This window comes from Eretmochelys imbricata, chromosome 3 (genome assembly GCF_965152235.1).
Source record: "Eretmochelys imbricata isolate rEreImb1 chromosome 3, rEreImb1.hap1, whole genome shotgun sequence".
Lineage (NCBI taxonomy): Eukaryota > Metazoa > Chordata > Testudines > Cheloniidae > Eretmochelys > Eretmochelys imbricata.
Genome location: NC_135574.1, coordinates 153,944,447 through 153,958,878, shown reverse-complemented (window position 1 = coordinate 153,958,878; position 14,432 = coordinate 153,944,447). Strand labels below are relative to the sequence as shown.

General features: G+C 40.3%; 1 protein-coding gene across 2 annotated transcripts in view; it reads right to left on the bottom strand.

The window, feature by feature from the left end:
- BABAM2 (BRISC and BRCA1 A complex member 2) overlaps positions 1–14,432 on the bottom strand; it is a 308,321-nt gene that overhangs the window by 225,934 nt on the left and 67,955 nt on the right. For both annotated transcript variants that reach the window (XM_077813632.1, XM_077813631.1), the window contains exon 4: positions 7,891–7,985. In XM_077813632.1, coding sequence (XP_077669758.1) covers positions 7,891–7,985 — 95 coding nt within the window. The remainder of the gene's footprint in view (positions 1–7,890; positions 7,986–14,432) is intronic.

The following is a 14,432-nucleotide window of genomic DNA, read 5'->3' as shown; positions in this document are numbered from 1 at the left end:
TGGTCAGAGCAAAAATTAGGTAATTTACATACAAAGATATAGTGCATCATTGGAATCATATTTACATAGACACAAAAGTGCTAAACCAAAGCCAGAGCTCCTCAACTCCACAAACTTGAAAAATAAAATGGATTTAGTCAAGTAAAGCTGATTTAGTAGATTTAACATAGCCTCATTGCAAACGCTCTATCAAACATGCAGAAGTTAAGATTCTAATAAAGTTCTTCTTTTTGGCCTTGAAATATATACAGTAATCATTTCTCCAACCATTGAAATGCAGCCACCTTTAAGGTATAGGACAACACATTACAGAAAGGAGAGGAAAATTCTGCCATTGAGACAAAATCTGCTATTACAATAAGGATTGTGGAATCTTTAATGACCACAAAGAGAAGATACAAAGCTTAAAAAGTCAAGGTTCCATGAAAGATCTTCATAAAGTAAACAACACATCACTCAGTTAGTGTGTCTCAGTAGACTAAATGGCTGAACTGAGTCTACTGGGCTTCAAATCTCTACCAAATATTGGCAGTTAGTTAAGATATCAAAAATCAATCCTAGTCAAATTCAAATGGTAACTTTCACCATAATGCTGTTGTCTACGTCCCACCAAGCAAAGCATACTTCAAAATATTGGAAAGCCAAGGTTAACATTTCACCTATGCACTTCAATTATTGACTTGCTCACACTAACAAATAACAAGGCTAACATAAACAATTCTTGTTACTCAAATCGGCATCAAAGTAATGAGGTCCAAATTAATCTAATCTACACACACAAATTACTAATCTGGTTTTGTGCCAACTGAATTTTTATCTGAATACAGTGAAACATGGTGGGGGGGATGTTTGTTGTTATTGTTTGTTAAATACTTGTCCGGTACTTCCCATTCAAAATGAATAAACACCGAAGAGAGGAAGAACTTTATTATTTACAACCTGGGAAGCAGTCTTTTTATATTATAAATATATAAACACAAATATGAAATGTAAGTCTACACGTTAATGACAGGTTTCAGAGTAACAGCCGTGTTAGTCTGTATTCGCAAAAAGAAAAGGAGTACTTGTGGCACCTTAGAGACTAACCAATTTATTTGAGCATAAGCTTTCGTGAGCTACAGCTCACTTCATCGGATGCATACTGTGGAAAGTACAGAAGATATTTTTATACACACAAACCATGAAAAAATGGGTGTTTACCACTACAAAAGTTTCTCTCCCCCCCACCCCACTCTCCTGCTGGTAATAGCTTATCTAAAGTGATCACTCTCCTTACAATGTGTATGATAATCAAGTTGGACCATTTCCAGCACAAATCCAGGGTTTAACAAGAACATCTGAGGGGGGGAGGGGGTAGGAAAAAACAAGGGGAAATAGGTTACCTTGCATAATGACTTAGCCACTCCCAGTCTCTATTCAAGCCTAAGTTAATAGTATCCAATTTGCAAATGAATTCCAATTCAACAGTTTCTCGCTGGAGTCTGGTTTTGAAGTTTTTCTGTTGTAATATCGCAACTTTCATGTCTGTAATCGCGTGACCAGAGAGATTGAAGTGTTCTCCGACTGGTTTATGAATGTTATAATTCTTGACATCTGATTTGTGTCCATTTATTCTTTTACGCAGAGACTGTCCAGTTTGACCAATGTACATGGCAGAGGGGCATTGCTGGCACATGATGGTATATATCACATTGGTGGATGTGCAGGTGAACGAGCCTCTGATAGCGTGGCTGATGTTATTAGGCCCTGTGATGGTGTCCCCTGAATAGATATGTGGGCACAGTTGGCAACGGGCTTTGTTGCAAGGATAGGTTCCTGGGTTAGTGGTTCTGTTGTGTGGTATGTGGTTGCTGGTGAGTATTTGCTTCAGGTTGGGGGGCTGTCTGTAGGCAAGGACTGGCCTGTCTCCCAAGATTTGTGAGACTGTTGGGTCATCCTTCAGGATAGGTTGTAGATCCTTAATAATAATATTATAAAAATATAATAATAAAATAATAATAATAATCCTTAATAACCAGACTCCAGCGAGAAACTGTTGAATTGGAATTCATTTGCAAATTGGATACTATTAACTTAGGCTTGAATAGAGACTGGTAGTGGCTAAGTCATTATGCAAGGTAACCCATTTCCTCTTGTTTTTTCCTCCTCCTCCCCCCCACCCGACGTTCTTGTTAAACCCTGGATTTGTGCTGGAGATGGCCCACCTTGATTATCATACACATTGTAAGGAGAGTGATCACTTTAGATAAGCTATTACCAACAGGAGAGTGGGTTTGGGGAGGGGGGTGGGGAGATAACCTGGATTTGTGCTGGAAATGGCCCAACTTGATTATCATACACATTGTAAGGAGAGTGATCTCTTTAGATAAGCTATTACCAGCAGGAGAGTGGGGTGGGGGGAGAGAAAACCTTTTGTAGTGGTAAACACCCATTTTTTCATGGTTTGTGTGTATAAAAAGATCTTCTGTACTTTCCACAGTATGCATCCGATCAAGTGAGCTGTAGCTCACGAAAGCTTATGCCCAAATAAATTGGTTAGTCTCTAAGGTGCCACAAGTACTCCTTTTCTATATGTTAAGATTTTTTTTTAGAAATGAAAATAAAACCATACGAATGTTCATTTCCAATAATACTTAGAACTTCTAAACCACCTTCCGACCAATGATTTTAAAGGATTTTTACAAATTTGCATTAATATGCAGCAGTTACAAAACAATCTAAAATAAAGGTTTTGGGGAGAGGAGGCTGGCAGTCCCTGCTGCACTCCAGCCGTAGGAATTATGATACCTACAGACAGATTTCACAATGCATGACAGAAAGGGACATGATCGGGACACACTGCAGTGCAGGGTTAAAGTGAAGGAGCTGCAGAATGCCTACCACAAGGCACGGAAGGCAAACCACCACTCCGGTGCTCCACCCACAAGCTGCCAGTTCTACAAAGAGCTGAATGCAATACTCGGTGGCAACCCTGTCTCCACTGTGAAGGCCACTGTGGATACTTCGGTGGCTCGCGTGCCAGTCGATAGCAGACTGAGCTAGGAGGAGGAAATCTTGGATGAGGATGTGGAAGGGAAGGGGGACCCAGAGGCAGAAGATGACTCGAAGGCCAGAGATGCATGCAGCCAGGAGCTCTTCTCTATCCCGGAGGAGGCTAGCCAGTCACAGCTGTCCGATGTTGGCAAAGCGCAAACAGGAGAGGAGGCCCCTGATAAGTGGATGTGATTTTGGGAATCGCTGAAATGAGCTGTTGGGGGCAAGAGAGTTGCAGAAAGCAGGCTTGTGTCTGGATGCATGTACCACCACATGCCTACTCTGAGTAGTGGAACAGGGTGTTGATTGACTCCCTCCATTCGCGGGAATCTGCCGCAGAGAACTCCAGGAAACTCTCATGGAGATACTGGGCAATCTGCTGCTGCAGGTTCTTTGGCAGAGCTGTTTTGTTTCTTGCCCCACTTTCCCGCACCACTCTGCCGTCACGGGGGGTGTGGGGGGAGGAAGCATGACCTTTGCTGCACACAGGAGAGCCACATAAGGGCCAGGGCGGAAGCCGTAGTCCTGGAGAAGACCCTCCCTTGATTCCCTGCTCACCCTCAACAGCGAGATATCTCCCATAATGAACACAGCTTGTGGAAAATGTGAGGACAGAAATAATTATAAGGCCCCCTTTACTGTGCTGGCTCTCCCCAAGAGCCACATGCCCAGTGTACAGTAGGGTCCAGGAACACAGATTTCCCCTGCAATTACTCACCATTTTGCGGGTCTTGCAGCTCATGTGTCCTTGCCTGGGGTCAGCCAGTTAGTGACAGGTATGTGAATACTGGCTACATTTTAAATCACTGAATCAGTGTTCTGTGTGTTGCAAACAATACTGCTTCTGTAAAAGTTTGCATTTTGGCTTCACAGATATGACCTTGGGAGCCCAGCCTCCCTCTTTGTTATCACTGGCTGAACGGCTGTGCAGAATTAGAAAGCGGTCATGAAGAACTAAGGAGGACTTGCTGAATGAGGTCATGGTGCACTGCGCAGCAGAAAAACAGGAACTGAAGGACAGCAAGAAGAGGGACTGAAAGGAAAACAAGGCACAACAGAATGAAGCCATGGAGCGGCTCTTAAACATTATGGAGTGCCAAGCAGACATGCTTCATACTCGCACTGCAAACTGAGGAACTCCGCACCCACCCTCATCTGCAGCCGCTCGCAAAACTCTTTCCCTTGCACCTCCCAGACACCACCAATACACTCTTATCAACCTCCTGGCTCCAGTCTGTATCTGTGGCATTCTACTCTTCCCCTGTCACAGTCCAGCACTGAGGACTCCCACTACCCACTGCACTCAATACCCATCCCTCTGCAGTTTAGCCTGCTGAAGTACAGTACCCGCTGCATTGTTCTCCAGAGGAGAAGGTTGGATGTGATCCCTGGACATACACAAATCTTTAACTGTCCCGGAACCCCACTCCTCCTGGGATCTTCCCTTCCCCCATCGCACTCAGTGCTGATGTGTTTTTTTGTTTGTCTCTCCCCTCCGGTTGTTGGATTTTACTAAAAGAATTGTGTTACTTTGAAAGCAATCTTTATTCTATTAATTGAAAGCAAACAGAGCCCTGCAAAGCAACAGGCAGTTTTCTTAAACCTTCACAGTGCATCATCTTCACCAATCACAATCACCTCCTAGAATTACAAGCACTGCATTCCTGAGCATAGCAACAAATATCAGTGGCTTTCAGCTTCAAAATGCTGCCTCAAGGCATCCCTGATCCTTATAGCCCCACGCTGCGCCCCCTAATAGCCCTGGTCTCTGGCTGTTCAAATTCAGCCTCCAGGCGCTGAGCCTCAGTGGTCCAGCCCTGAGTGAAACTTTCACCCTTCCCTTCACAAATATTATGGAGTGTACAGCACACGGCTATAAGCATAGGAATATTGTCATCGGCCAGGTCCAGCCTACCATATAGGCACCGCCAGTGGGCCTTTAAATGGCCAAAAGCACACTCAACAGTCATTCTGCACTTGCTCAGTCTGTTGTTGAACCGCTCCTTGATGTTGTCAAGGTGCCTTGTGTATGGTTTCAAAAGCCACGGCATGAACGGGTAGGCAAGATTTCCCAGGATCACAATGGGCATTTCGACTTCCCGGACGGTGATCCTCTAGTCGGGGAAGATAGTCTCGCTTGCAGCTTCCTGAAAAGGCCAGTGTTCCGAAAGATGCCTCCGTCATGCACCTTTCCAGACCAGGCTGTGTTAATGTCCATGAAATGCCCACAGTGATCCACAAGTGCTGGAGAACCATAGAGAAATACCCCTTCCAATCAATGTACTCAGTGGCTAGGTAGTCTGGTGCCAGTATTGGAATGTGTGTGCCATCTAGCACCCCTCCACAGTTAGGGAAGCAAAGCCATCTACAATGTCACGCATGATGCCCATAGTCATGGTCTTTCAGAGCAGGATGCGATGAATGGCCCTGAACACTTCCATCAACACGAGTCCAACCATCGACTTTCCCACTCCAAACTGGTTAGCGACCACATGGTAGCAGTCCAGAGTAGCCAGGTTCTACAGTGTAGAAGCTTTGCGGTCAGCTCAGAAAGAAGGTTCCATGTGTAGGAAGTGACATGGAAGAAAGCAAAGGGGTGATTGTGGGAGAAGGGGACAAACAGCCATTGAGGTTGGCATCTCTGGGGAGAAATGGGGATGGTGAGCTACATGATAAAAGACAAAGTTGGATAAGTAAAGAAGGGACGAGTTAAGAAAGAGGCGGCATTGGACAGATTAAATGACTAGGTTGACATGACCAGGAACTCTTTTTTAACATTAAAGATAAGGTGATATACCATACTTTGTCAAAATTTATCACACAAAACTTATTTAGCAATGAATTTTATATAAATATTTCTTCTGCAAGATGCCCAGAATTCCCTTGAAGTGTTTCACACCTAATTTGCTGCAAGTATCTCTTTGCTATAAAAAAAAATAAAGTGTGTTACTCTTTACTTTGTATGTCATGTATGTATGTGACGGAGACACAAACCTCTAAGTGATGTTGCTATAAGCACCACTGAGAAGCTTGGAATAGAGTGAAACAAGAACTAAACAGAGAAAGGGGTAAAAATTAGGAGAATTTAAGAAATTAATTAAAGATTATGAAAATACATTTTAGACTCTACTTATTATAATGCATATTCTTCTTTATATTTGATTTAACTTCCCAGTAGCCCACAATTAATAAAATCCAGTTAGTACTGGATTACTGCATCCTGCTTGAGAACAGAAATAATGTGAATATTAAGAAGATAGCCCTCAAAAGCCCAAGCACATATAAAGGCCATAATAAAATAAAATTACTGAAGTGATATAAGGGTACAAAACAACTTAGATCCATTTAAAGAAAGCACTCAGCTTTTCTATGTGGTAGACAATCATTTTTGCCTCGGAAAGAAAAATGCTATCCCTTTTAAATCATGTTTTACCTTTTATTTTTCAGCGTTTTAAAAGCAACAATAATAAAGAAATTGGTGTTTTCAGTTTTATGAACAACAGTTTTAAATTAACAGTCCATTTGCCAAGTCACAGAAACATTCCAACTATTGAGAAATCTAAGTTAGACATCCCAAAATGTAACAAATAGATACTCCCTGCTAGCAAATGAGCTAGTCAGATAAATTAAAATAATTGGTTAGCCATTCTGCAGCCTCAGAACAAGAGACAAAATATGTCCAGTATCCAAATGACATCTTTCAAATTTCAGACACACAGAATTAGGTACAGAACTTCCAAAGCGCTTGGCTAGCTGAAAAACCCATCTTAGTATTTCCAGTAGAATTTTTGTTAACACGCTGATGACTAATGGATCAATATGGAATGTATCTATGACTAATGGATTCCTTAGTATGATGTATCATTCATAAGAGTATAGAACTAGAAACACAACAGAAGTCAGCAAGCTAAAAAATATTTAGCAAAAACTGAAAATTTAATTTGAGCTTTAAAACACTACAACAGAAGTGAGAAGAACTGCTGATGTTAGCCACTGATCAGGAATAAGACTGGAACTCTATGCAACAGGCATATTTGTCTGACAAGGGAGGCACACTAACGTGACTACTATATCAGAGTTAGAAGTATCACAAGTACCCAACCAAAGTTCAGTTCTAGGTACAAGGCTTTGTTACTAAAGACCAATTTTTAATACTCAGTAATATTTCGTGTTTATGGTACTTGGCTATGGTATGTATTTTTTTCTTCTACACTAGCAACACTGTGCAACGAAGTATTATCCACCTAATGTGCTCATTTTATTATCTCCCCTCCCCAAAGCATGCTTCTGTCTTTACTGCAGCACATTTCATTACAAGTATAAAGTTTTCAGAGTCTTGCCTGACACAATGGTGCCACAATACACTCCCACTTGTTTCCCACCCTTTCTGGTATTAATACAGACGAATGCCAAAGCCCAACCCAGTTATACCTCATTCGCTGCCATGAAATAAACTCTGCCAAAGTCCAAATGATGTTCCAAGGGCAAGGCAAAGGTTAACCCCTTTGCTGAAAGAAGCAAATCTTTGAAAATTATCAGGTGCTAAATAGAAGTAACTGATTTTTTAAAAAGCAACTTTTTTTTGTACAGGGTTATGTCCTGCAGAACATTCTAAATGATTAGATACGGGGAATATGATGTCTTATTTTAATTAAAACATTTTGAAATGAATGATTTAGTTGACTCCATAATTATGGTTTTAAAGTGGAGAAAGTGTCTACATACCCACATGACAGTGAAATAAAAGATTTTTTTAAAAATCTGCATTGTTAGCAAATTCCTATTATTGAGCCATTCTCAAAAGCCAAGTCTCTCTCCAGCACATAATGATCACAAAAGCACTGCAGCTGTACTCACATGCAAGGCAGAGGGATCTGGCAGGAATTCAGCATCCTCTCCAAAGATAAAATCTGGTGGCAGCTCTGGGTAGTGGGCATTGAAAATTATATCCCCTGAAATAAAAATAAATGAAAAGCACTGTTTATTTCCACTTCATATCCCCAAACTTCTAAGTACTGCAGAGGAAAAATTCAGTAAGTCCATTTTCAACTAACAGACATCATATGCAAAACACAACTATCAGATGTACTGGATGATAAAGTTAATTCTTGAAGGCACTGAATCTTCCTGTGGAAGAACAGAAAACATGGAATAAATTATTGCTTTGTTTCTCACTGCTTATCCCACAAGGGGACACCTTGAAGCACTGATATAGTTAGAAAAGCAACCATATAAAAATAGCACCTTCTTGAAAGCAGCACATCTGGGATATTAAGTAATTAAAAATTAATACCCAGCATACCTATTTTATGTATTTTTGTGAGTCATATCTGTTTACTAAGGAAAACCTGTTGTTTTGCTATTGATTTTATATGGAAGGCACTCAGGTACTATGGTGATGGGTGGCAGTATAAAACCCTAAGGTAGACATACAGAAAGCCAAGTTTTCAATGCAGTGAATATTGGGAGAGGAAACAAGAAACAATACTGCCTCGAGAATTATCACAAAACTGTTAGGTAAGTACCATTTGCAGAATCTCTATTACTGAATGACATAAGAGACATAACACAGGTTAATTGTTGTACCTAGGTTTTCGGTGCGGACAGCTGTGGAGAAAAAAAATCATCACTGGAGTTGTAAACTGACTACATATTATTCAAATATCAGGGAAATAAAATATGAACTCCTAGGTATCCTTTTTATAGCACTTTCTACATTTAGTAACCTATTTCAAAAAGAAAGCTTTTCATTTTATCTACATGGCACAAAACACACTCATTACACATGAACAGAGAACTACAAAATAAACATTTTAAAATGCATTAAATAATCCTGATTTACCGACAGGTTTTGGGCATTCTGTTAAATGACAACAACAGCCCCATTCATTAGGCTATTTTAATGCTGGTTTTGATACGAAAAAAATCTTTATACAGTAGAAGTCGCTTAACAGACACACAGGCCTCTCAAACTTCATTTAAGCAGCAATCTTGATTGAGGTGAGTTAGTAAACTCTGTGGGGATTAAGGTAGGTACGGAGCTTCTAAGTTCGGTAGAAGTCTCTGTGGACCTTACTAACTGGATTGACTGAGACACAGACTGTCATCAAATCTGTATTAAACAAACAGTGCCATGGATTTGGAATGGTCCTATCATCCTATTACGGAGTGGTTTTTCCCAGCAAACAATATTTGGGAGAGGATGTAATAGATCAACTGGAGTCATCCCAACTAACCACATCCTAACTGAGTGGAACAGAATATAATGGAAATACTAAAGATCTGGGCTATATGTTATTTTTAATGTGTATTAATGCCATCTGAAATTAAATAAGAATATTAATTAGGTCACAATCTCTGACATTGAGTTCTCACCTTACATATCACAAAATATGTAACAAAACTACTTAGCAAGATTATGACTGCTTACAATAGGTTAACAAATTCTAGTTTGTACTATAAAAACTTAAATGTCAAATAAAATTCAGAGTTTACATAGATCAATATGTGATTGTTACCATGTAAACTTTCAGAGAACTACACTCGGCTAAACACGAAGAACTGGCTTCGAAAGAAACTGCATTTAGTACTTCTTCCCTGCTTCTCCACTCTCCGTTTGAAGATACATAATAGGCAGTAGCTCCACAAGCTCTGCATGTAAAATAGATTTTTGGGGCAGCAGGCATTAAAAGAAAGAAGCCAACAGCTAAAACCTATTTTTATGTACTATTACCTGTGTAAAACCCATACAACACAGTAAAACTGAAGACAGGAAAGTAGTATATAAAATTATGTCCACACAGAGACAAAACCTCTAGGTGGTTTTCAGCTTTCAACAAATTGTGTATTAATTTAGTGCTGATGAAAAATACTCGATAAACAGCCCCGCAACCTGATGTCCTCTATTCACTCATGGGACAGGTAGAGAATGGGAAATGCTGACAATCTGTAACAGCTAAAGTTCTGCAAATATGTCTCAACGTTCATTGAAAGGCATCACCTCCAGAAGCTGTGTGGTGGATAGGGTGATTAAGAGACCCAGGTTCTATTCCTAGTTCTGATGCTGGCCTGTTGGATGACCTTGGTCAAATCACCTACATTCTCTCTGCTTCACTTTCCCTCATTCGTAAAATGGGGATAATGACACTAACCTCCTTTGTAAAGCACTTTGAGTTCTACAGACAAAAATGATATGTAAGTGCTAGATATTATTATTATTATAGAGATGAGGAGGGCAGCTCAGTCATGATGGGCTTCAGTCCTAGGTCTCCCTGCCAACTAGTGTGCAACTTATGTTGTTTTTTATTAATGTGAATGTGTGCCCACTGGAAACTGAAGTGGAAACCATCAAACTCATTTCATGTAAGTCACCAAACCACCATCACATGGACACAAATTCCGTTCACACCGTTCCTGAAACAGTAACCTAAAGCTGAAAGTTTCTGTAGTCTATGATCAGCCACCTGAACCACCCAATCAATCCACTAAGAATTTCTACATACATTTTTCTGTTCAATGGAGTTTCAAAACATAACAATGATCTATAATCTATGTTGCATTGGACCCGTCATCAGCATGGACCCATGTCCCCTGGAATGGTGGTTGAAGCATGAATCTTTAGCACATCTGGCACATAAATATCTTGCGTCGCCGGCTTCAACAGTGCCATGTAAACACCTGTTCTCACTTTCAGGTGACACTGTAAACAAGAAGCAGGCAGCATTATCTCCTGCAAATTGTAACCGAACTTGTTTGTCTGAGTGACTGGCTCCACAAGAAGTAGGACTGAGTGGACTTGCAGGCTCTAAAATTCTCTAAAAGAGATTGTACCACTGTACTTGTATTAGGTGAATTGAGAAATACTATTTCTTTTGTTTTTTACGGGGCAAATATTTGTAATCAAAAATAAATATAAAGTGAGCACTGTACACTTGGTATTCTGTGTTGTAACTGAAATCAATATATTTGAAAATGTAGAAAACATCCAAAAATATTTAAATAAATGGTATTTTCTTATTGTTTAACAGTGCGATTAATACGCACGAATAATCACGATTAATTTTTTTAATTGCTTGACAGGCCTAGTTTTGATTTCATAAGAGCAGCATTTTCTGAAAGGCATCTGTTCAGTCTGAAAATTTTCGACCTCTAAAAATATGAAAACATAATAGATATTACAATCCAACCTGAATATTAACTGTATATGTAGTAAATGTTTAAATCATTTATAATATCTTTTTTAATTGAGAAGCACGGAACCCAGGGATCACCACCCAAGGGTTTTACTCCCAGTTCTCCAATTCATTGCCTATATAAGTCTGTGCAAGTTAATTTAGTTACGCCTTCCCTCCCCCTCTCCCCCCGCATCTATAAAGTAAGGAAACTTAATTACCTCACAAGGGAGGCTGAAGATGAAAGCTCTGATCCTGCAATGAGCTCCACAAGTAAATCCCTGCAACTGTGCTGAGCACCATTTAAGTCAGTGGGATTTAATGCAGGTGCAGGGATCTGTCCATGCACAGCCCATTGCAGGATCGGAATCTGAACTTTTAACATCTGTAAAGCACTTTTAGGTTCTTGGAAGAAGAGCTTGTAGGTTCAGATGAATCAACCCTACTAATATCTGTGTAATATTGTCCTTATTTTACAGATGGTGAAACTGAGGCATAGAAAGTTGTATGACATCCCCACCCCCAAAGGTCACACAGCAAATCAATGGCAGAGCCAGCACAGAACACTAATTGCCTCTCAGTTAGTTCTGCTATAGCTACTAGATAAGGATCCTCTGAAATGCAACCCTTTTGAGTTTAGATGTTACCCAAATACTATTTGAATAAGATGGAGTTTTAAAATATACAAACGCTATGGTAAGAGGTAGTAGGTTTGCAGTTTGACACTGCTGCTCAGGTTGCCCTGTCAGGCACCGATGTGTTTACCTATCATTTGTGACCATAGAGGTCCCTGTTGGTGACAGCATTTAATACAGTTTAGACTATTGCAATACTCTTTTCGACAGTTTTCTGGTGTCTTCAATTAACAAAAGGCTGTTTTTAGGACTGTCCTTAACACCAGACAGCACAAGCACATTACCCTATGTGTGAATCAAGGTTCCTAGAGGACAGTAAAATTCTACATTAAAATCAATGTCCTTCCTCTTCACGTAGAAAGCCCTTCAGAGTATTGGGCTGAGCTCTCTCTCTAACCAGATGACATACATTATCACCAACTGAGGTCACCTTAAGTTAGGCCCCTTATCACAGTAGCAAATAAAACTTGTCATATTGTTTCTTCAGCCACTTTTTGCCAAATCAATCTTGCAAACACAGTAATTTTCCTCTTTGCTTTCAGTCGTTAGTTTGATGCTTTCAACTGAATTTATACATTGGAGAGAGACAAGGTAGGTGAGGCAGCATCTTTTACTAGACCAACTTGTGCTGCAGAAAGAGACAACCTTTTGAGCTCCACAGAGCTCTTCTTCAGGTCTGGGTAAAGTACTCAGAGTGTCATAGCTAAATACAAGATGGATCAGACTGTTTTGCAGTTAGCATGTACTGTAATAGTCCATTCAAGCTGAAGAATACAGAGGGTATAGCAGTAGCTCCCTTCCTGTTACTGTTTCCCTCTTTCTGAGGCTGGAAGATAGAGACACCCCACAGGCACCTCTTGAAATCACTTACTGAGGCAGGGATTCTTCTCATATGGGAGGACCCACATCCTTATGTGCTGCCTATGGGAGTACCAGGGGACACCCAGTCATCCAGCCTAAGTTCAAGAATGGTACAACATGAGGTAAAATAGTTCTTAATTTTTTTTCCATAATGTGGATCATATGTTACTAGGCAGATAGTCTTGTGCATGCCCAACCGTCCCATGTTTGCAAACAAAAGAAGGGGACCAATCATATACTGCATCATGCCTGTTGCAACTACAGAAATTACTTACACGGAAAAATAACGTTAGAAATGTATTTTTAGATTCTATAATACAATTTAACAGATGTAAAAAAGGAGTGGAATCATCTCTGTGGATGACCAACAAACATTCAACAGACCAGTTTGAGAACTCCTGCGGTGGAAGAATGAATTAACATTCATTTTTTTACAAGAGGGACTAAAGAAACACCAATTTATGACTACATGAAATCAGGAGTGATGAACTTCTTATGACCAAGGACATTAGTTATTATAAACAAGGCATGAAAAATTACAGCCAGATAATATTGGAAGTCTCACTTAAACTCAGAAAACAAAGAAAAATAAAGTTTAATACTAAAGCTAATGTTCACCTTTATCCTATTCTGTACTGCAACATACAGAGGGCTGAATTCTGCTGTCAGCTTTGCATGACAGATTTAATCTTTGCTATTCAGCTCTCCCTTTGTATACTCCTAGAGAAACATTCATCCAATTCTGCACTCAAAAGCCCCACACAGAGCATTTGACGGGGTCCCTCTGGAGTCTGTCAGCCCCACTATTGAGTCACCTGAAGAGGGGTTCAAACAGAGCATTGCAATGTATTCCAGAAAGCATTCAACTTCACGTAATCAGATACTCAACAAAGTCAACAGCAGAGGAACCTATGTCCAGAGAACAGAACAGGAAGCTGCAAGGGACATACATGCCGGGTGTCCTTGCAGTATGAAGCAAGTAGACACCACGAGGTGTTCTTCAATCATCCTAAGAAGTCAAACCACAGTCAACAGTAACTCTATATTAAGAAGAGTGGATGCAGAATTCAGCAAGGGACACAAGGAAAACAGGATGGTGAGCTTTTTCCCTGGAATGAAAATATGAGATGTAACTGCAAGATTGGACAGGTTTATGAAGTTGTTCTCCATTAGTGATGATACATATTGGAAGCAATGACTCAGCATTGTGTGGAACAGCACAGATTACAGAAGACTTCAGGGATCTTGGAAGGGAGCAAATCCAAATGATCTTTTCAGACAACCTTCTGGTCCCACAAGTGAGAGAAGGCAGAAAATACTGGAGCTAAACTACTGCCTGCATGACTGGTGTGATGCTGAAGGTTTTGGTTTTGTGGGGCACTGGGCCACATTTCAGAGAGAAAAAGGGCAGTACAAACAGGACAATCTGCATCTCACAGATATGGGTGCTAATCTTCTCAGATGGAGACTAGCTGCAGGAGCCAGGAAAGAGATGGGTGCTGTGGAGGCAGATGCAGTACAAATAAACTCAGTGTGCCAAGAAGAGATTGAATCAGTGTGTCAAAGACCATAAAGAGAATACATTTTTCAGTTGCTCGTATACCATGGTAGAAGTCTGAGTAACAAGCAAGAGAAACTGGAAATTCTCATTTAAAAAATGTATACAATTGGCATTACTGAAACTTGGTGGGACAATCTGCATGACGGGAATGTTAAAGATCACAGATTAAAA